General features: G+C 59.4%; 2 protein-coding genes across 3 annotated transcripts; one reads left to right on the top strand and one right to left on the bottom strand.

Annotated features, from left to right (window-relative positions):
• Positions 1-1,262: 1,262 nt before the first annotated feature.
• DERL2 (derlin 2) lies at positions 1,263-10,447 on the bottom strand. 2 transcript variants are annotated; one of them, XM_068165432.1, is made up of 7 exons: positions 10,064-10,447; positions 9,466-9,528; positions 9,152-9,225; positions 8,349-8,442; positions 6,666-6,861; positions 6,049-6,139; positions 1,263-2,155 (listed from the first exon to the last, which is right to left on the bottom strand). In XM_068165432.1, the coding sequence occupies exons 1-7, from the start codon at positions 10,154-10,156 to the stop codon at positions 2,050-2,052; spliced, it is 717 nt and encodes a 238-aa protein (XP_068021533.1). In that variant the 5' UTR covers positions 10,157-10,447; the 3' UTR covers positions 1,263-2,049. The 2 variants fall into 2 exon arrangements, with proteins under 2 accessions (XP_068021533.1, XP_068021532.1); XM_068165431.1 differs by having other exon boundaries at positions 9,466-9,531; positions 10,064-10,440.
• On the top strand, positions 10,385-12,112 carry MIS12 (MIS12 kinetochore complex component). Its single transcript, XM_068165433.1, has one exon. The coding sequence runs from the start codon at positions 10,622-10,624 to the stop codon at positions 11,252-11,254; it is 633 nt and encodes a 210-aa protein (XP_068021534.1). The 5' UTR covers positions 10,385-10,621; the 3' UTR covers positions 11,255-12,112.
• Positions 12,113-20,531: the final 8,419 nt, after the last annotated feature.

Raw genomic sequence — 20,531 nt, 5'->3', positions numbered from 1 at the left:
CTGGGGTTGCAGTGTCCCTGCTGACTGGTGACCTTTGAGGTCCCCTTCCCCCCAGAACCTTCCCTGACTCGGGAAGAAGGCTGCTCAGGAAGGGGCACATCAGCACCCCCCAGCCAGCTCTGCCCTTCCAGCTTTGATGCCAGCACAGAGCTTCCAGCTGCACCCCACAGCAAATGGAGAGCCTCTGAAGCACTGAACCCTAACCCCAATGTCTGCCTTGGGCTACCCCGAGGCAGCACTGCCCCAAACACTTCCACCAGCTCTGGAGAGTAGGATTTCAGGCCTAGACTCAGCACTTTTGTTACCAGGCTCTGCTTTGCTGCTTGTGGACAAAGCAGCTCCCCAGGAGAGTCCAACAAGGTCACCTTCTGGAGCACAAGGCAGATGACAACAGGAGGCAGCTATGAGCATCACCTGAGGCTAAGGACCAGAGGTGTGTCAAGGGTCAGTCTCTCCTCCAGCCCTGGGGAGGGAGGTGCAGTGCCACCTGCAGCTGGGTTTATCTATCATGATGTGGTCCATGAAGGGTGACCCAGGGGGGTGCCAGTGCCAGGAGTGTGACTGTGCTGACTCCCTCGGGGGCTGCTCAAGCACATACTTATCACCAGCAGAGATTCAGGCCGAGTCCCACCCAGGGCCTCTCACCTCTGCTGGACAGAGTCCTGCCACAACAATTGCACCATGAGAATTGGTGTGGTTGGCAAAGCCCTTGGAGCTCACACAGCCCAACCCTTTTCTGACTCTACTGCTCTGGTGCTGAGCCATGGCCCTCAGCACCACATCTCTGCCTCTTTGAAACACCTCCAGGCAGGGGACTCCACCACCTCCCTGGGCAGCCTGCTCCACTCTTGAGAACCCTTTCAGTGAGGAAGTTTCTTCTCATCCCCAACCCAAACCTCCCCTTGAGGTCACTTCTCATCCTTCACTTGTTCCTTGGGAGTAGAGCCCAGCCCCCCCCTGGCTCCAGCCTCCTCTCAGGGAGCTGCAGAGAGCAAGGAGGTCTCCCTCAGCCTCCTCTTCTCCAGCCTCAACACCCCCAGCCCCCTCAGCTGCTCCTCCCCAGCCCTCTTCTCCAGACCCTTCACAAGTCTCCTGTCTGGGCCCCTGAGCACACTCTGACCTCACTCCCTGCTCCCCAGCAGCTCCAGACACACTGCTGGCAGCAGCTTGCCTGAGTGCTGCCTCCTCAGGGGTTGCTTTCCCCACCTCTGCCTTGCCCCAGCTGCCTGCAGCCCAGAGCCTCACACAAAGGACTCACCAGAAAGGCTCCAACTGACATTTTATTGGCTGAGCCCCTTGAGCAGCTCTGACTCCAGACAAGTTCCCCTCCCTGGTGCTCCAAGTCATGAGATAACCTTTAGAGGCGTGCCTGAGGTGTGCCCACTGAGCCCTGACCCAGGCCTGGGCACCTCAGCACAGGCTCTGGGGCAACAGGCAGCAAAAGCTATTCTCAGCCTGCAGCACTCTCACACAGAGGCACATTCCAGACTCTGACCTGGCAAAGTGCAAACCTGCAGTGTGCTGCAGGCTGTATTCCTCATCACTCACAAGAGACTGGAGACCAGAGCATCCCAAGGTTAAAAACTCCTCTGCCACTGCAATGGAGACTTCCAACCATCCTGTAGTTGTTTTATCCAAGAGTAAAAAAGAAGGAGTTAAACCCCACAGCTGGGCTTCTCCCTGCACAGTTTCTCAGCTCTTTGCCTGCAGCAAATAACTTGAAAAACATTGCCTTAGGAATCCCTTCACCCAAGTGCTCGTGGTCTTGCTAACTGCAGGGCCCAGCAGATGGTTTCCAGTTTCAGGGCTTTGGCTCCCCTGGATTTGTGTTTTCATTGCCAGCTCAAAGAATTCCCTGAGTGGGAAAAGCCACTGGGAGCATCTTGGAAGCATCGTGGATTGACTGCTGCTCCATAAAGTGCTTGGATTCCAAACCAGAGAGCTGTCAAAAGTGTCCTTGCTGGGGTGGGGAACCAGAGGGCTCCCAGGATGGAGCTCCCCTCAGGTCAGTCCCTGCCAGCTGAGGCTGGGGGTTGGCACAGGCAGTCCTTAGCCCCCCAGGCGCTGACCTTCTCCCCACGGAAAGCCTCCCGGTCGCTCCTCCGGCAGCGGGTTGTAGTTGGGGTCATCAGCTGGGCTGTCAAATATGGCTTTGCTGCAAGACACAAGGGGTTGGGGAGGTGAATAGAATAGACTAGGTTGGAAGAGACCTTCAAGATTGAGTCCAACCCATCAACCAATCCAACACCACCTAAACAACTAACCCATGGCACCAAGCACCCCAGCAAGTCTCCTCCTGAACACCTCCAGGGATGATGGGGACTCCACCACCTCCCCAGGCAGCCCATCCCAATGGGCAATCACTCTCTCTGGGTAGAGCTTCTTCCTAACATCCAACCTAAACCTCCCCTGGCACAGCTTGAGACTGTGTCCTCTTGTTCTGGTGCTGCTTGCCTGGGAGAAGAGACCAATCTCTGCCTGGCTACAACCTCCCTTCAGGGAGTTGCAGAGAGCAATGAGGTCTCCCCTGAGTCTCCTCCTCTCCAGGCTAAGCAACCCCAGCTCCCTCAGCCTCTCCTCACAGGGCTGTGCTCCAGACCCCTCCCCAGCTTTGTTGCCCTTCTCTGGACACCTTCCAGCAGCTCAACCTCCTTCCTAACCTGAGGAGCCCAGAACTGGACACAGGACTCAAGGTGTGGCCTAACCAGTGCAGTGTACAGGGGCAGAATGACCTCCCTGCTCCTGCTGGCCACACTCTTCCTGATGCAGGCCAGGATGCCATTGGCCCTCTTGGCTGCCTGGGCACACTGCTGGCTCATGTTCAGCCTATCATCAACCAGCACCCCCAGGTCCCTCTCTGCCTGGCTGCTCTCAGCCACTCTGACCCCAGCCTGCAGCACTGCCTGGGCTTGCTGTGGCCAATGTGCAGCACCTGGCACTTGGAAGTGGCTGGACACAGGACTCAAGGTGTGGCCTCAGCAGTGCTGAGAGCAGGGCAGAATGACCTCCCTGCCTTACAGAATGCCTATAGAATTTAGCCTTCAGATGATGCATTTCACAGCAAGACCAAGACTGCCCACATCCTGCACATGGAGCATCCTCCTCCCTCCCAAGCAGCCTGCCAGAGCTCTGCTCCATAAAGGAATTCTTGGCAGTGAGGCTGGGGAGAGCCTGGCACAGGCTGCCCAGGGAGTCTGTGGCTGCCTCCTGCCTGGAGGTGTTCAGGGCCAGGCTGGATGAGGCCTTGAGCAGCCTGTGCTGGTGGGAGGTGTCCCTGCCCATGGCAGGGGGCTGGAGCTGGCTGAGCTTTGTGTCCCTTCCAACCCAACCCATGCTGTGGCTCTGTGGTCTCTGAGCACCAGCTCCAGCCCCTCTGGCAAAAGGAGGCAGCAGACCCATGAGCTCTCCCAGCCTTTTAATGCCACAGAGGGGCTCTGAGCCTTGCTGCATTTTCCCTCCCACACCTGTGCTCTGCATGGCACCCCCTGGAAGCCAGGGGCCCTGGCTGGGAGCCTGAGCTTGTTTGGTGAAGGAATGGCAGAGTCTCTCTGCTGCTTGCAGGAGCAGCTGCTGGATGAGAAGCAAAGCAGAGGATCACCAAAGGATCACCTAAGGATCAGGGGGTTGAAACTGGATGAGCTTTGAGGTCCCTCCCACCTCAAACCATTCTGTGATTTACACTCAGGTCTCACCTGTGGGGCCCCAGCTGGGAGCAGGCCTACAATCACTGCCTAAACAACACAGACCTGCACGATTCAGCTTCCACATGCTAACATTCAGTGTTTAAAACAACTCCTCCTCCAGTCCAAGGCAGAGCTGCCCAGCTGGGCATGTTCCAGAGCAGGCTAAGGAGCAAACTGTGAGCTGGATATTAAAGAGCTCTCCATGTCTTGAGAAGGGCACAAAGTAAGAGTCATGACCTCAGGCTCACAGGCAAGGCTCAGACTGATGGATTCATAGAATGGACCCTAGCTGGGGATGTCCCTGCTGACTGCAGGGCTTGGGCTGGATGAGCTTCAACAGGTCCCTTCAACCCAAAGCAGTCTGAGTCTATGAGCAGTTAAACTAAGCTGAAGCCTGAACTTGACAGTTTAATCCCTCAGGGCTCTGGAGGTTAGGTCACACAGAGTCAGTTCAGCTCCAGACAATCCCAGTGCCCTTGTGGCCAAGGTGGCCAATGGTATCCTGGGTGCATGGCCAGGGGGTGAGGGCTGTCTTCCTCCCTCTCTACTCTGGTGAGACATCTGGAGCACTGGATGCAGTTCTGGGCTCCCCAGTTCAAGTGGGACAGGGAACTGCTGAGAGTGTCCAGGGGAGCCTGTGGGGATGATGAAGGGACTGGAAAATGTCTGGTGAGGAGAGACTGAGAGCCCTGGGGGCTGGTTAGCCTGGAGAAGCCTGAGAGAGGATCTTCCTGATGCCTACAAGGACATGCAGGCTGGTGTGTAGAAGGGGCCAGGCTCTTCTCAGGGGTGCCCTGGACAGGATGAGGAGCAATGGATACAAACTGGAACCCAGGAGGTTCCACCTCAACAGGAAGATAATTCTTTGGTGTGAGGCTGCTGGAGGCCTGCAGCAGGCTGCCCAGAGAGGCTGTGGAGTCTCCTGCTCTGGAGCCTTTCAAGACCCATCTGGATGTGTTCTGTGTGACCTGCCCTGGGTGACCCTGCTCTGGCAGAGGGGTTGGACTCTGGAGGTCCCTTCCAACCTCTACCAACCTCTGATTCCAAGAGTCACAGAGAGCTCAACTTCTGAAGTCTTAACTGCCCTGTGGTTTCAGCAGGCTGCTACCCCGGCCAGGCTGCTGCTCCCCCGAGCCGGCGGCTGCTCCCCCGGCCAGGCTGCTCTGCAGCACTGCAGGTGCTCCCAGCCTCCACACACAAGGGAACTGAGTGGGAGTAGCCCAAGCCTGCCACACAAACACTGAAGCCTTTTGCCACAGCTGTGAGACAGAGAATGTCACAGAGGAAACAGAAGCAAGGCTTCTCCCCTGCACAGCCCTGTCACAGAGTGCTGCCCCCAGGGTGGCTGTGCCATGTTGGCACTGACTCTGAGGGCAGGCAGACAGCTGCTGGGTGGGGGGGAGCCTGCAGACTCTGGTGGCAGCCTCAGGGCCAAGCAGTGGAAGCCATAAAAGGGATCACAAACTCCTGATGCCAACCACACATTGATGCCATTCAGCTGAGCTCTCTCCTTCCCTGAGAGTGGCTGCTCAGCTCACCTCTCCACTCACCTGAGCCATGGGACAGCAGGCTGAGTCTCCAGGAACCAGACTCCTAACCTTTGGTATGGCAAAAGCCCCACCCCAAACAGCCAAGAATGGCCCAACCCTTTCAAAACTCCTCAAGCAGCTACACCTGCAACAGACACAACTTGGGAGGAGCAGGCTGGGGAACAGCTCATGGTGCCTCCACTGCCAAAGAAAGTGTGCAGCCAGGACAAACCTCCAGGGCCAAGAAAGGTGGAGTTTAGCCTCTTCATATGGGCAGCTCTCTCCTGTGGCAGTCTGACAACACAGCTCCCTGGCACCCAGTGACAGGACAGCAGCCCCAGATTGCAGCAGGGGAGGTCTGGCTTGGACAGGCGCTGAACAGGCTGCCCAGGGAGGTGGAGGAGTCACTGCTCCTGTGGTTTGGAGGCCATGGTGGGGTTGGGTTGATGGTTGGACTGGATGGTCCTGAGGGCCTTTTGCAGGCAAAAAGTATCTGTGATCTTTGTCTGTTTAACAGCTCAGTCAGGACTCCTCACACCTCAGGAAGAGACTTCTCCTGCCACCAACAGGCAAAACAGCCAGCAAAGGAAAAGCTTGCCAAAGAACTCAAGGGTTACAAGCCCCCTTTAGCCCTTCCCCACAAGCCAAGTCCCCACTCACACACTGTGAGACTCCCCCACCTTGTCTGGCCACATGAGCAAGAGCACAGAGCAGGTACAGACACCACAGCTCTGCCTGGGTGCTCATCCAGCAGCAGCTGACACAGCTGAGTTCTGGACAGGTTTCCACACAAGCACTTTCCCTACACCCACTGCAACCCAGAGCCCAATGCTTACAGGAGAGATGGTGTTCTCAGGAGCCTTCCACCTCCAGGCTGGTTGGGAAAGACATCCTCTAAGAAAAAATATATGTGCCCAACAGCAATACCTGGGAGACAGAGAAAAGCCACAGGGTGACCCTCAGTGCTGCTGCTTTGCAGCTTCCCAAATGCTTCCCCAGGCCAAAGCCAACCCCAGCCCCACACATGGCAGGCCAAAGCCAACCCCAGCCCCACACATGGATGCATCCAGAAAACACATGAGGAGAGAGAGAAATGCCAAGAGCAGTGGTGCACACTGGCAAGCAAAGCCTCGCTCAGGCTGCAGGGTACCAAGGCAGCTGCTGGTCATGACTGAGCACAGAGGGCATGGCTCTGGAACAGAGGCTATTTTACCTCCACTTGTCTGGTGCCCAGAAGCAAATGATAAACCTGGGCTGACTCCAGGCAATACAAAGACAAAGCATCCTCCCCTTCCACCCTTGTCACAGCCCCACACTGCAGTGCTCAGAGAGCAGGGGAGGCCAGGGGCACACCCAGCACCCCTGCCCCAGAGTCACCCAGAGGCTCTCCCTGCTCTTGGCTTCATGTAAAACACGACAGCAATGAATGCTGATGGCTCTGGCAGCTGCTTACCCAGGAGATCCACAATGATGGAGTTCCCCAAGAGCAGTGAGAAGCCCATCAGGACCCAGGGCAGGAATGGGGCTTGGAAGATGAGCAGGCCAAAGAAGTTCATGCGGACGTAGGGGTTGCGGCGGCTCCAGACGTACACCAGCATGATGGTGAAGGCCTGGCCCAGGAACACCAGGTTCACAAACAGGCCAAAGAGCTGCCAGGGCTGCTTAAAGGAAACAGGGCACAAAGAACTGCTGGGAGGTCAAACACAAGGAGGATTCTTCCAGCCTGCATCTTCCCCACAATTCCTCTCTCTGCTTTCCCAGGTGCGAGCAAACCAAACCTCTTGGGGTCCAGGTTTGGGACCCCCAACAGGAGGGCACTGAACTGCTGGAGCAGGTCCAGAGCAGGCCACCAAGATGATCAGGGGGCTGCAGAACCTCCCCTGTGGGGACAGGCTGGCAGAGCTGGGGCTGCTCACCCTGGAGAAGAGAAGGCTCCAGGGAGACCTCAGAGCAGCTTCCAGTACCTGCAGGGGCTCCAGGAGAGCTGGGGAGGGACTTGCGACAAGGGCTGGGAGGGACAGGATGAGGAACAATGGTTTGAATCTGGAGCAGGGGAAGATTTAGGTTAGACATCAGGAGGAAGTTCTGCACAGTGAGGCTGGGGAGACTCTGGCACAGGCTGCCCAGGGAGGCTGTGGCTGCCTCCTGCCTGGAGCTGTTCCAGGCCAGGCTGGATGAGACCTTGAGCAGCCTGTGCTGGTGGGAGGTGTCCCTGCCCATGGCAGGGGCTTGGAACTGGATTATCTTGAAGGTCCCTTCCAACCCAAAACATTCTGTGATGCTGCCAAAACAATTCAACAGCTGCAGCAGGATGCTAGGTGCCTGCAGCAGGACTCATCCCTTCACAGCACAATTCAGCAGGAAACCACTGAACAGACAGCGTTCCTCCTAGCCTGGGCAGGATTAGACACCTGAGCAGTCCCTTTCTCCTGACAATCTCATTTCCATAATCCTCTCAAGCAGTGAAATGCTGGGTTGGCCTGTCAGGGTTTTAACAGCAGCAGTCAGAGAGCATCCAGCACTGAACAAACACTGCCACTCACAGAGGGTCAGAGGGTGCTAAGGGTCGGAAGGGGCCTCCAGAGGCCTTTGATTCCACCTCCCCTGCCAGAGCAGGAGCAGAGAATCCAGCACAGGTCACACAGGAACACAGCCAGATGGGGCTGGAAAGGCTCCAGAGAAGGAGACTCCACAACCTCTCTGGGCAGCCTGCTCCAGGGCTCTGGGAGCCTTACAGCCAAGAACTTCTTCCTCCTGTTGAGGTGGAACCTCCTGTGCTGCAGTTTCCATCCATTGCCCCTTGGCCTATCCCAGGGCACAGTGAGCAGAGCCTGTTCCTGTCCCTTCCTGACCCCCAGCCCTCAGCTATTGATAGGCATTGATCAGATCCCTCTCAGCCTTCTCCTCTCCAGACTGCACAGCCCCAGGGCTCTCAGCCTGTCCTCCCCAGGCTTTGCTCCAGGCCCTTCAGCATCCTTGCAGCCCTCCCTCAGACTCTCTCCTGCACATCCCTGTCCCTCCTGAGCTGGGGAGCCCAGAGCTGGAGGCAGGATCCAGGTACAGCCCTGCTGCAGCTCCCAGCCCTCCTCCTGAGCTCCCCCCTGCAGGCTGGGGTCTGAAGGCCCCCAAAGGATACGGTCATTAGAAGGCCTCCAAAGAGGAACATGAAGACGAAGTCGGCGGTGCGGCCGCGGAAGGAGCCCTCCTCCAGCATCCGGCAGTAGCGGTACCTGCAGCCAGCGCTGAGGAAAGCTGCACGGCAAGGGGCTGCCTGGGACCACCCCCCAGGGCAACAGCAGCTCAGACAGGAGCCCTGCACCCGTGTCCAGCTCCGCCCCAGCAGGGAGGGGCGGCCCAGGAGAGTTTCCTCCTCCGTGTCAGAGCCAAGCTGAAGGCTCAGGCCTGCCCCCAGCCTTGCCCCCACCCCACGAGCACAAACAGCACAGTTCAGGAGGAAGCTCCTCTTGATGTCCACTCAGCACTGCCCACCCCTCCAGGGCTTTGTGGTGGAGCAGAGCAGAACTCTTGCCTCATTGCCCTCTACAACTCCCTGAAGGGAGGTTGGAGCCAGGTGGGGGTTGGGCTCTTCTCCCAGGCAGGCAGCAGCAGAACAAGAGGACACAGTCTCAAGCTGTGCCAGGGGAGGTTTAGGCTGGAGGTGAGGAGAAAGTTCTTCACAGAGAGAGTCATTAGTCATTGGGATGTGCTGCCCAGGGAGGTGGTGGAGTCCCCACCCCTGGAGGTGTTCAAGAGGGGACTGGATGTGGCACTTGGTGCCATGGTCTAGTCCTGAGGTCTGTGTGGATAGGTTGGACTCGAGGATCCTCGAGGTCTCTTCCAACCTTGGTGATGCTGTGAGACTGTGACCACACACAGCAACACAGCCAGAGCCTGGAGCTCTGCTCCCCCAGGGAAGGACACCAACTCAGAGAAGGATACAAAAAGATCATGTTAAACAAAAAGTTAAAGCCAACTGGTCCAAAGAATAAGTAGTTTGTGATCAGACGCCACACCTGGAACGAGACAAGCACAGGCTTACACCCACAGCCCCTTCCTAGGGCCTCAGCCAGCCACAGTGCAACTGAAGCCTCTCTGACAGACAATGGACTCAAGGCCTGTGCCAGGACACAGCACTCAGCACTTCAGCTGTTAAAGTGCAGCTTCGATGTGACACAACACACTGCAACCCACAGCAAGCGCCTGCAAACCCAGCAGAGCGCTTAACCCCCTCCCACACGGCAGCAAACACTTACTTGGAAGTGTTTAAATATCAATTCAGGGTTGAAATACAGCTGGAAGGGAGTGATCAGCTCTAACTGCTGCAAGAGAAAGAAGGCGTGAAGGAATCAGCAGCCCAGGAGAACGCCACAGGCGCCCAGGCAAGCTGCGCTGCCCGGGGCTGCAAGAGCCCACGTAGCAGCCAGCACAGCGCTCCCTAGCGAAAGCTAACCAGGCCTGCCCCCCTCCAGCCCTCAGCGCTACTTGTGCTCTGCTCACCCCCCGGTTCCAGGGCGGGAGGCGGTGGCGGCGCTGGGAGCGCTGCCCTCGGGGGATGCCCTCCTCAGGAACCTCCCAGAGGAAGAGTCCCGACCCTGGGGCGGGGAAGCGTCTGAGGGAATCCCTTCCATGGCTCCCAAGCGCACTCCTCTCCCCTCCCCACCAACAAGCCTCTCTCTCCCCGACCAGGGCACCCTCCTCCTCCTCCCCACATCCCTCCTGCTCTGTCAGGCCCCGTGGAACCAGCCCCACGGCCCCCACCCCCGGGCCGGCTGCTCAGGTGGGTGGGAGATGGCGCGGGCCGGAGGGAGCGCGGCCGGCAGCAGCGGCTGGCCCGAGGCCGGCTCCACTCACCACGGCGGCGGTGGTGAGGACGCAGGCCGTGGTGTAGGCCCGCGTAACGGGCGGCACCTGCAGGTACTCCTGCCGGAAGGTCTGGTACGCCATCTTAGCGCCTCGCCGCCACTTCCGCTTCCGCCGCGCCTCTGCACCGCCCCCCGGCCCCCACCGCAACCAATCGGCACCGGCAGCGCCCAGCCGCCTCGCTCTCTCATTGGCTCGCTCGCCTCACTTTCCCCGCTCACGGGGGCTGAAGGGCTCGGCGATTGGGCGGGCGCGTTACCCTCGCGGCCGCTGATTGGCTGCCGCGCTGAGGGAGTTCAAACGTGGCGGGCGGCGGCGGCGGGTTTGTGTCTGTTGGTGGCCTCGGGGTAGCTGCTGGCTGTTGCCGGCCTCGCCCCGCAGCACCGGCCCCGCAGCACCGGCCCCGCAGCACCGGCCCCGCAGCAGCGGCTCCGCTCTCTCGGGTTGCCCTCAGCTGCGGGCTCGGCCGTGCGGCTGCAGCCAGGCCTGCCGGCGCCCTCCTTCCTCTCCTCTCCTCTCCGCGGCGCGGCGCGGCGCTCCCCGGGCACCATGTCGGTCAGTCCCATGGCCTACGAGGCGCAGTTCTTCGGCTTCAGCCCGCAGACCTGCGTGCTGCGTGTCTACGTCGCCTTCCAGGACTACCTCTTTGACATGATGCTGGTGGTGGAGAGCGTGATCCTGAGGAAGCTGGAGGCGGCCCCCGGCGCCCGGCTCAGCCCCCTGCAGGTCCGGCAGTGCACCGAGAAGTTCTTTGTCTTCATGAAGGAGCACTTGGACAAGCTCTTCGCTAGCCTGGAGAAGGTGCTGCTGCAGCTGGTGTTGAGCATCCCTCCCAACGTGCTGCTGCCCGAGGACAAGGTCCACGAGCAGTACCCCTGCAGCCAGGAGCGGTTCCAGGCGCTGCAGGAGGAGGTGCGGCAGCTGCAGCGGCGCTGCAGGGCGGAGGCCTCGGCCGGGCAGGCGCTCAGGGCGGAGCTGGAGGAGCAGAAGGTTGTCCAGGCTGAGCTGGAGAAGATCCTGCAGTGGTTTGCTGGGCTGGAGAGCATCTGTAGGGAGCATGGGAGCCTCAACGTCAAGGACAGCTTCGCTTTTTTGACACAGAACGCCAAGAAGCTGCAGGATGTGCTGCAGGACGTCGAAAAGAAGAGCAAGAGGGTGAAGAAGCAGGAGCAGTTACTGTGATGGAGATCCTCAGGGGGCAGCAACAGCAGCGGGACAGCTTGCTTCTCTCTCCAGCAGCATCTCTCCAATCCTGTATCCCTGCTCTGGGTCAGGAAGACTGAAAGCTGTGGAACTGTCAGCCTGCAGCACCTCCCTCAGGAGGGCAGGGGGAGAAGGGGAGGCAGTGACGTGCAGGTGTGAAACTGGTGACTGGGAGGGAGCTTGGGCTTGGGTCACCTGGCTGGGAAGGGATCTGCCTGCCCTCCTGGGTGTTAACTGTGGGCAAACACAGCGTTTCTTTAGGAGTGTTAAGAGAGAAAGGAAGCCCAAGCAGGACTGGAGGTGGGAGTGCATCTCCAGCCTGATCCCAGGCATGGGCTGGATGGGGCCTGGGGGCTTTGTACCTGTCTGGTACCAGCTCTCAGTGGTGCTGGGCTCTGCTCACTGTGGTTTCAAATCCAAGGTGCTGCCCAGAGTGGCATGGAGGCCACTGGAGGGAAGGAGCAACTCAGTCCCTGCCCTGCTCCAATGTCTGTTGCTCTGTATACACTTGGTGGTTTGCTTGCTCTCATTTCTGTTCTCCACTGCCCTTTTCCCAGGCAGAAAGTTGATCTTGCTGACCTTCAGTCAGATTCTCCTGGGGGGTGTTGTGCAGGCTGGCTGCTGGAGGGGTTTGAAATCCCCTCACTCTTTCTGTGCTTGGTGCAAGGCTCGCTGCAGCCTCTGTGCAGCTTTGCCTCAGCAGGTCTGGGATCTCCTCTGCACCCCCCCAGCACTCCCAGTGTCTGCTTTCCCAGCACAGAAGTGGGCAGGACATTCATGTTGGGATCACTTGGGAAGCTGCTGCACTGTTAATAATAAACTATGAAAGGCATCAAATGGAGTTGGCAGTTCCTTCTTCCACAGCTGCCAGGCTCCAACCCTGGAGGTGTTCAGGGCCAGGCTGGATGAGGCCCTGAGCAGCCTGTGCTGGTGGGAGGGGTCCCTGCCCGTGGCAGGGGGCTGGAGCTGGCTGAGCTTTGTGTCCCTTCCAACCCAACCCATTCCCAAAGTCTGTGCTTCTGAAGCCTGCAGAACTGGCTTGGCAAATCCAGCCCCTTCAGAACTGATGTGTGGCTGGAGAGCTGCAAGGCTCAGTGTCTGCCCTGCAGCTCCTCCCAGAGGGAATCAATCTCAGCTGTGGAGCTCTAGCCCTCTAGGGAAGGTTGGCCTCTGGAGGGGAGAGCTCAGAGGAGGGGAGAACAAAGCAGGGAACTGGGTAAGAGTGAAGTGGCCTGGTTAGAAAGCAACTTAGTGACTGGAACCCTACCCAGCATCCTCCACCTTGGGGTCTGAAGCAAGCCCTGGTGAATACCACATGCCCTGGGGAGCTGTGTCTGCATTTGATGCCTTTGGCTTGGCTGCAGAAAGTGCAGAGAGAGGTTGGAGTTACTGTGCCCCAGCACAGACACAGCACCAGGGAAGTCAAATCATTGAGCCCCAGCCCTGAACTCACCTCGAGCTCCTGAAACACCACCCCAGCTGCCCAGAAGCCACTGCTGGCAGCAGAGGGCAGCAGGAGCCTGGCTCAAGGCTTTGCTGACAGTGGGGGGAGGTTTGAACCCTCCCCTCTCAGAGGGTGTCCTACCCCTCCTGTAGCTGACACACTGCTGGGTGTGCCAGGAGCCCACACCTCTGCCTGATGGAAGCTGGGTCAGGTGCAGCACTGCACCACAGTTGTACCCCCTAGGCTTGGCCTTGGCAGAGCAATCACTCTCACTTTCACTCTTTTAGCCTCAGATACCTACCAGGAGGCTCCCACAGCACCAAGGCTTCTGCAGTACAGAGCCACAGAATGGTTTGGCCTGGTGAAGCCCTTTGAGCTCATCCAGTCCAACCACTCTCTACCAGTCTGGTGTCAGCCCATGGTCTCCAGGCATGGGGACTCCACCACCTCCCTGGGCAGCCTGCTCCACTCTTGAGAACCCTTTCAGAGAGGAAGTTTCCTCTCCTCCCCAACCCAAACCTCCCCTTGAGGTCACTTCTCATCCTTCACTTGTTCCTTGGGAGCAGAGCCCAGCCCCGCCCTGGCTCCAGCCTCCTCTCAGGGAGCTGCAGAGAGCAAGGAGGTCTCCCTCAGCCTCCTCTGCTCCAGGCTGAACACCCCCAGCCCCCTCAGCTGCTCCTCCCCAGCCCTCTTCTCCAGACCCTTCACAAGTCTCCTGTCTGGGCCCCTGAGCACACTCTGACCTCACTCCCTGCTCCCCAGCAGCTCCAGACACACTGCTGGCAGCAGCTTGCCTGAGTGCTGCCTCCTCAGGGGTTGCTTTCCCCACCTCTGCCTCGCCCCAGCTGCCTGCAGCCCAGAGCCTCACACAAAGGACTCACCAGAAAGGCTCCAACTGACATTTTATTGGCTGAGCCCCTTGAGCAGCTCTGACTCCAGACAAGTTCCCCTCCCTGGTGCTCCAAGTCATGAGATAACCTTTAGAGGTGTGCCTGAGGTGTGCCCACCGAGCCCTGACCCAGGCCTGGGCACCTCAGCACAGGCTCTGGGGCAACAGGCAGCAAGATCTAGGCCTTTAACTTGTTCATAGTCCTCACCCAATCCCCTGAACCAGAACTGTTTGGGTTGGAAAAGGCCTCTGAGATCATCCAGTCCAGCACCAACCCAGCAGCACCATGGCCACTAAACCCTGCCCCCAGGGGCCATGGCCACAGGGTTCTGAAACACCTCCAGGGACATCTCCATCCTCACCCACAGCAGGGCAGGGAGTTGCTGCTCAGGCTAACCCTCTGTTACACCACAACGTTTCTTCCACTGGGCTTTGGGCTGCTCCAGGCTAAGCAGCAGCATCACATTTCCCAGCAGAGCCCTGGGACCCTGCCCAAAGAAACTGAGATGCCAAGAGGGTGATCAGAGCTGGAGAACCTCTCCTGCCAGGACAGGCTGGGAGCTGGGGCCGTGCAGCCTGGAGAAGGGAAGGTTCCAAGGAGACCTCAGAGCAGCCTTCCAGTACCTGAAGGGCTCCAGGAGAGCTGGGGAGGGACTTTGTACCAGGATCTGTGGTGACAGCATGAGAGGCAATGGTCTGAGACTAGATCAGGGCAGATCTAAGTTGGAGATGAGGAAGAGATTCTTTGCAGTGAGGCTGGGGAGAGCCTGGCACAGGCTGCCCAGGGAGGCTGTGGCTGCCTCCTGCCTGGAGGTGTTCAGGGCCAGGCTGGATGAGGCCCTGAGCAGCCTGTGGTGGGGGGAGGTGTCCCTGCCCGTGGCAGGGGGCTGGAGCTGGATGAGTTTTGTGGTTCCTCCCAACCCATTCTGTGGTTTCTGGGCAGGCTGGGCACAGCTGGGCACAGCTGGGCACAGCTGGGCACAGTGAGGCACACAGAGGTGCCAGCAGCTCCTCACTGCTGTTTGCACATCCCAGGCTGAATGCCTCCATGGGGGCTATGGAGCTGCCCTGCTGCTGACTCCCCCTGCACCCCAGCCCCCAAATGGGGACAAAGGGGCACCAGAGGGGCACCCAGCTGGCATCAGAGGCATGGCATTGATTTACCTGAGTGAAGAAACTCAGCCAGGGGCTGGGTGCTGATGGCTCCTGGCTGTGCTTGGCCAACCTCCCCGGAAACTGCTTTAGGACAGAGCAGAGGAGATGGCTTCTTGCTGCTGGGGGGGGAGGTGGAGATGTTTGGCACCGAAGGGATGACTCTCACAGATCAGATCTGCCCCAGAATGAAACCAGGGGACAGAGGGGGTGTGACCAGGCAGCCCTTGTGGAGGGAAGCCTTGGAGCTTGTGGTGCAGCTGGTGAGGAGCAATGTGGACAGCAACCAAAGATGAAGTTTATACACAGGGGTTACACCTCCTGGGGCTGTGTCTGCTCAGAAACCCAGGACCCAGCAGGGAGAGGCTGGAAGAGACCTCTGGAGCTCACCCAGCCCAGCCCCTGCCCCAGCAGGGCTCCCACAGCACAGTGCCCAGCAGCACAATGCCCAGGGGGGTTGGAAGCTCTCCACACAAGGACACTCCACAACCTCTCTGGGCAGCCTGCTCCAGGCCTCCAGCACCCTCACACCAAACAACTTTCTCCTCCTCTTCACATCCAACCTCCTGGGCTCCAGGCTGTGGGTCCAGTCTCAGCCTTCTGGCTTCCACTTTGTGCCTGCTGCACTATGAACAAGACTCTGCCTCCCTTGCCCTGCTGGCCACACTCTTCTCCATGCCCCCCAGGACCCCTTTGGCCTTCTTGGCCCCCAGGGCACATTGCTGCCTCCTGGGGACCTTGTTGTCCCCCAGCACTCCCAGCTCCTCCTCCTTGGAGCTGCTTCCCAGCAGGTCCCCCCTCAGCTGTGCTGCTGCAGGAGGTTGTTCTTCCCCAGGGGATCTGGGGCTTGATGCCTTTCACCAGGGCCAGGAGTAACCTCATCCCTCACACAGCTCAGCTCTGGGTGCTTCCCTGGCTCTTCATCCTGGCCCCACATCCATCCTACCAACCACAGGTGGCAGTTGTGGCTCTCAAGGCCAACCTTCCCATGCCAGGAGGTGACCCAGGTTGGTTTAAGTCCCCCTTGGCTGCAGCCAAGGCCTCTTAGGCTTCTGCCTTAAGCCACCACCCATTTAGAGCTGCTCTGTGCCCAAAGCCTGGGCAGCAACAGCTTACCAAGCCCCAAACCTGCTGCTTGCAAGGGCAGACATCAGACCCAGCAGGAACATCTTCCCCTCTGCTGATGGAACTCATCACAGAAAGCTTCATCCCAGCAAACAAACCCAGGGCAATAATCTCCAGGCAAGACTGAGCTGCTGGAGCTCACTGCCCTGCTTGGCTGCTGCCATGTGCTGCTGCTCCCCTTTGGACCCAACCATCCCTCACCCAAACCCTTTGCTTGGTGCCTCTGCAGCACCAGCAGCTCTGATTAGTTGTGTTGCCTTCCCCTGCCCAACAGCCTCACTGCCCAGGCAGCCACAGCTCCTGCACACAGCTCCTGGGGGTTTTCTCTCTCTCATTTCCCTGGAGAAAGGAAATTCTGCTGCTGCTTTGCCTCACTTGTGCCTCCTGGGCTGCTATTAGTGCTGCTTACCCAGCTCACAGCACTATTGCCTCCTGGCACCTTAATTGCTAATAATTACTGTTTGGTGGAAGCCAGCCCTGAGTGGATACTGCAGCCAGCACCAAAGTGCTCATTTACTGCTCAGGGGATCCATGCTGAACTGCTGAGGAGAGGAGGGGCAGCAGCTTCTCAGCCATTCACAGCACCACAGAACAGGAGGGGCTGGAAGGGACCTGAGCAGGTCACTGAGTCCAGGCCCTCTGCCAAGGCAGAGGCACCCAGGGCAGGGCACACAGGAACATGGCCAGGCAGGTCTGGAAGCTCTCCAGAGCAGGAGGCTCCACAGCCTCTCTGGGCAGACAGCTCCAGGCCTCCAGCACCCTCACACCAAACAACTTTCTCCTCCTGGGTTCATTTGTGTCCTGTCCCTGGGCACCACTGAGCAAAGCCTGGCCCCATCCTCCTGGCCCCCACCCTGGAAGTATTCAGCAGCATTGATGAGATCCCCCTCAGGCTGCTCTTTGCCAGACTAAAAGCCTCAACCCTCTCAGTCTCTCCCCACCAGAGCTCTTCCAGCCCCTTCAGCACCCTGCTAGCCCTTAGCTGGACCCTCTCCAGCAGGTCCCTGTCCTTCTTCAACTGGGGAGCCCAGAGCTGGACCCAGCATCACCTGGCTCAGCCCCCAAGTTGAGTTCCCAGCAGGATCCTCAAAGGACCAGAAATGCAGATCCAGACAGGATGGGGGCAGCTGGGGGCAGCTCCTGTCCTGGGACACAGCATCAACCATGTCCTGAGGCTAGATAAAGGATGGTGGCAGTGATGTGACCCACTGAGATGGGACCAGACACCACAGCCCCAGGGGACAGCAGCTCTGTGATATTTTATTTGCTCCCTGGCACAGAGCTTGGGGATTGACCCAGCTGGCATGAGAGGAGGGGCTCCTGGTAAGGAGGCCTGGGAGTGCTGGAGTTGACAAGCTGCACATGAGGCAGCAGTGTGTCCCTGTGGCCAAGAAAGCCAAAGGTGTCCTGGGGGCATTAGGAAGAGTGGTCAGCAGGTCAAGGGAATTCTTCCTCCACCTCTGCTGCCCTAGGGAGGCCACAGCTGGAGTCCTGGGCCCAGGTCTGGGCTCCCCAGTTCAGAGAGACAGAGAACTGCTGGAGAGAGTCCAGGGGAGGCTGCAGAGCTGCTGAGGGGCCTGGAGCAGCTCTGGGAGGAGCAAAGGCTGAGAGCCCTGGGGCTGAGAGCCTGCAGAAGAGCAGCCCCAGAGGGCAGCTGAGCAATGCTCAGCAAGAGCTAAAGGAGCTGTGGGGGGCAAGAGGCTGGGGCCAGGCTCTGCTGAGTGGTGCCCAGGGACAGCACAAGGGGCAGCAAGGGGCAGGGAGTGGAGCCCAGGAGGTTGGATGTGAAGAGGAGGAGAAAGTTGTTTGTTGTGAGGGTGCTGGAGGCCTGGAGCAGGCTGCCCAGAGAGGTTGTGGAGTGTCCTTGTGTGGAGAGCTTCCAACCCCCCCTGGGCATTGTGCTGTGGGCACTGTGCTGTGGGTGCCCTGCTGGAGCAGGGCTTGGGCTGGGTGATCCCCAGAGGTCCCTTCCAGCCTCTCCCTGCTGGGCTCTGGAGTTAAGCCAGCAGAAGTTTCTCTCTCTTAGCAAGTCCTCCATGTCCCCCCCTGCACCCTGAGCCTCTTCCCTAGCAGTTCTCCTGCTGCCCTGGTGCAGGTTCAGCCCTGTTGCCATGGCACTGGGGCACACCTGGCCATGTTTTTCTGACCTTACCACACAGATCTGTTCTCCCCCAGCACCAAGCAGCACATCACCTTCCTTACCTGCTGCAGCTTGGCCACTCAGGATCCTGCAGCACCCAATGGCCTGGCCCTGGGGTGGGCTTTTTCTCTTCAGGCACTAACTTGCCCTTGGTGTGCCAGAAACAAGACAGAAAACCCAGTGGGCAAAAGGAGAGGCTAAAAGGTTTCCCTGGAAGCAAATGCAGTGAAGGGAAGGCAGCCTCACAGGCCCCACTGCAGCATGGAGCTGTGACAGCTCCTGGGGAGGTACCAAAGCAGGACACATCCAGCAGCCCCAGCAGGGACAGGGAGGGATGAAACACCTGGAAGCAGCCCTCTAAGCCTCTTTGCTGTGGCTAAAAGCACAAAGAGGTCTGGAAAAGGCCTCTAAGATCATTGAGTCCAACCCTCAACCCAACCCCACCATAGCCACCAAACCCTGGCCCCAGGTGCCATGGCCACAGGGCTCTGGAACCCCTCCAGGCATGGGGACTCCACCACCTCCCTGGGCAGCCTCTGCCAGTCCCTGGCCACTCTGGCAGCAGTCATTTTCCTTCATCTCCAACCTAAGCCTCCCCTGGCACAATCTGAGGACATTTCCTTTCCTTCTATCACCTGATCCTAAGGAGCAGAGCCCAACCTCCCCTGGCTCTAGCCTCCTCTCAGGGAGCTGCAGAGAGCAAGGAGGTCTCCCTCAGCCTCCTCCAGGCTGACCACCCCCAGCTCCCTCAGCTGCTCCTCCCCAGCCCTGCTCTCCAGACCCTTCCCCAGCTCTGTTGCCCTTCTCTGCCCTGCTCCAGCCCTCAGTGTCCTTCTTGGAGTGAGGGCCCAGGACAGAACCCAGCACCCCAGGTGCAGCCTCCCCAGTCCCAGCCCAGGGGCACAGTCCCTGCCCTGCTCCTGCTGCCCACAGCGCTGCTGCTCCAGGCCTGGATGCCTCCTGCACAGGGCACTGCTGAGCACAGCCTGGCTCATCTTCAGCCACTCTGTCAGCACTCCCCAGGGGCTCCCCTGCTGGGCAGGCTGCAGCCCTGTGCCCGGGCTGGGCCCTGCTGGGGGCAGGGCAGGGCAGGGCAGGGCAGGGCAGGGCAGGGCAGGGCAGGGCAGCGCAGCGCAGCCCCGCGGCACCAGGCACCGCTCGCAGCCGGGGTGGGCTCGGGGCCTTTATTGTCATCTCAGGTCTGGAGTACAAAAGCATGCAAAAAATATCCTCTCTCTTCATGGTACAGTATGTACAGGGTAACAGCCCTGCCATGGCACTGCTGAGTGCAGGGCACCGTGCTGGGCACAGCGAGCAGGGGCACAGCGAGGCAGCCAGAGACCCACACACAGCAGGGGCAGGCAGGGAGCCACGGGGAGCAGCAGCACAGCTCAGAGCAGCAGCAGCAGCACAGCTCAGAGCAGCAGCACAGCTCAGAGCAGCAGCAGCAGCACAGCTCAGAGCAGCAGCAGCACCGCTCAGAGCAGCAGCAGCACAGCTCAGAGCAGCAGCACAGCACAGAGCAGCAGCAGCACAGCTCAGAGCAGCAGCAGCAGAGCTCAGAGCAGCAGCAGTGCAGCTCAGAGCAGCAGCACAGCTCAGAGCAGCAGCAGCAGCACAGCTCAGAGCAGCAGCAGCACCGCTCAGAGCAGCAGCAGCACAGCTCAGAGCAGCAGCACAGCACAGAGCAGCAGCAGCACAGCTCAGAGCAGCAGCAGCAGAGCTCAGAGCAGCAGCAGTGCAGCTCAGAGCAGCAGCAGCACCGCTCAGAGCAGCAGCAGCAGCACAGCTCAGAGCAGCAGCAGCACAGCTCAGAGCAGCAGCAGCACCGCTCAGAGCAGCAGCAGCAGCACAGCTCAGAGCAGCAGCAGCAGCACAGCTCAGAGCAGCAGCACAGCTCAGAGCAGCAGCAGCACAGCTCAGAGCAGCAGCACAGCTCAGAGCAGCAGCAGCACCACAGCTCAGAGCAGCAGCACAGCTCAGAGCAGCAGCACAGCTCAGAGCAGCAGCAGCAGCACAGCTCAGAGCAGCAGCACAGCTCAGAGCAGCAGCAGCACAGCTCAGAGCAGCAGCACAGCTCAGAGCAGCAGCAGCACAGCTCAGAGCAGCAGCACAGCTCAGAGCAGCAGCAGCAGCACAGCTCAGAGCAGCAGCACAGCTCAGAGCAGCAGCAGGGCAGCTCAGAGCAGCAGCAGGGCAGCTCAGAGCAGCAGCAGCAGCGCTCAGAGCAGCAGCAGCACAGCTCAGAGCAGCAGCAGCACAGCTCAGAGCAGCAGCAGAGCTCAGAGCAGCAGCAGAGCTCAGAGCAGCAGCACAGCTCAGAGCAGCAGCAGCAGCACAGCTCAGAGCAGCAGCAGCACCGCTCAGAGCAGCAGCAGAGCTCAGAGCAGCAGCAGCACAGCTCAGAGCAGCAGGGCAGCTCAGAGCAGCAGCAGCAGCGCTCAGAGCAGCAGCAGCACAGCTCAGAGCAGCAGCAGCAGAGCTCAGAGCAGCAGCAGAGCTCAAA

This window comes from Melanerpes formicivorus, unplaced genomic scaffold, assembly GCF_026170545.1.
Source record: "Melanerpes formicivorus ecotype bairdi unplaced genomic scaffold, bMelFor1.0.p_v2 SCAF_88, whole genome shotgun sequence".
In the NCBI taxonomy this organism is placed as follows: Eukaryota; Metazoa; Chordata; class Aves; order Piciformes; family Picidae; genus Melanerpes; species Melanerpes formicivorus.
The sequence above is the reverse complement of the archived record's forward strand: the minus strand, read 5'-3'. Positions and strand labels throughout refer to the sequence as shown.

Excerpts from the sequence above, each read along its gene's own strand:
- DERL2 (XM_068165431.1), bottom strand. The coding sequence starts at position 10,156 with ATGGCGTACCAGACCTTCCGGCAGGAGTACCTGCAGGTGCCGCCCGTT. Across the intron at positions 9,532-10,063 it reads TCCTCACCACCGCCGCCGTG|CAGTTAGAGCTGATCACTCC; the intron begins GTGAGTGGAGCC and ends TTTCTCTTGCAG. Across the intron at positions 6,862-8,348 it reads TTGGAGGCCTTCTAATGACC|CTCTTTGGCCTGTTTGTGAA; the intron begins GTATCCTTTGGG and ends CAGCCCTGGCAG.
- MIS12 (XM_068165433.1), top strand. The coding sequence starts at position 10,622 with ATGTCGGTCAGTCCCATGGCCTACGAGGCGCAGTTCTTCGGCTTCAGC.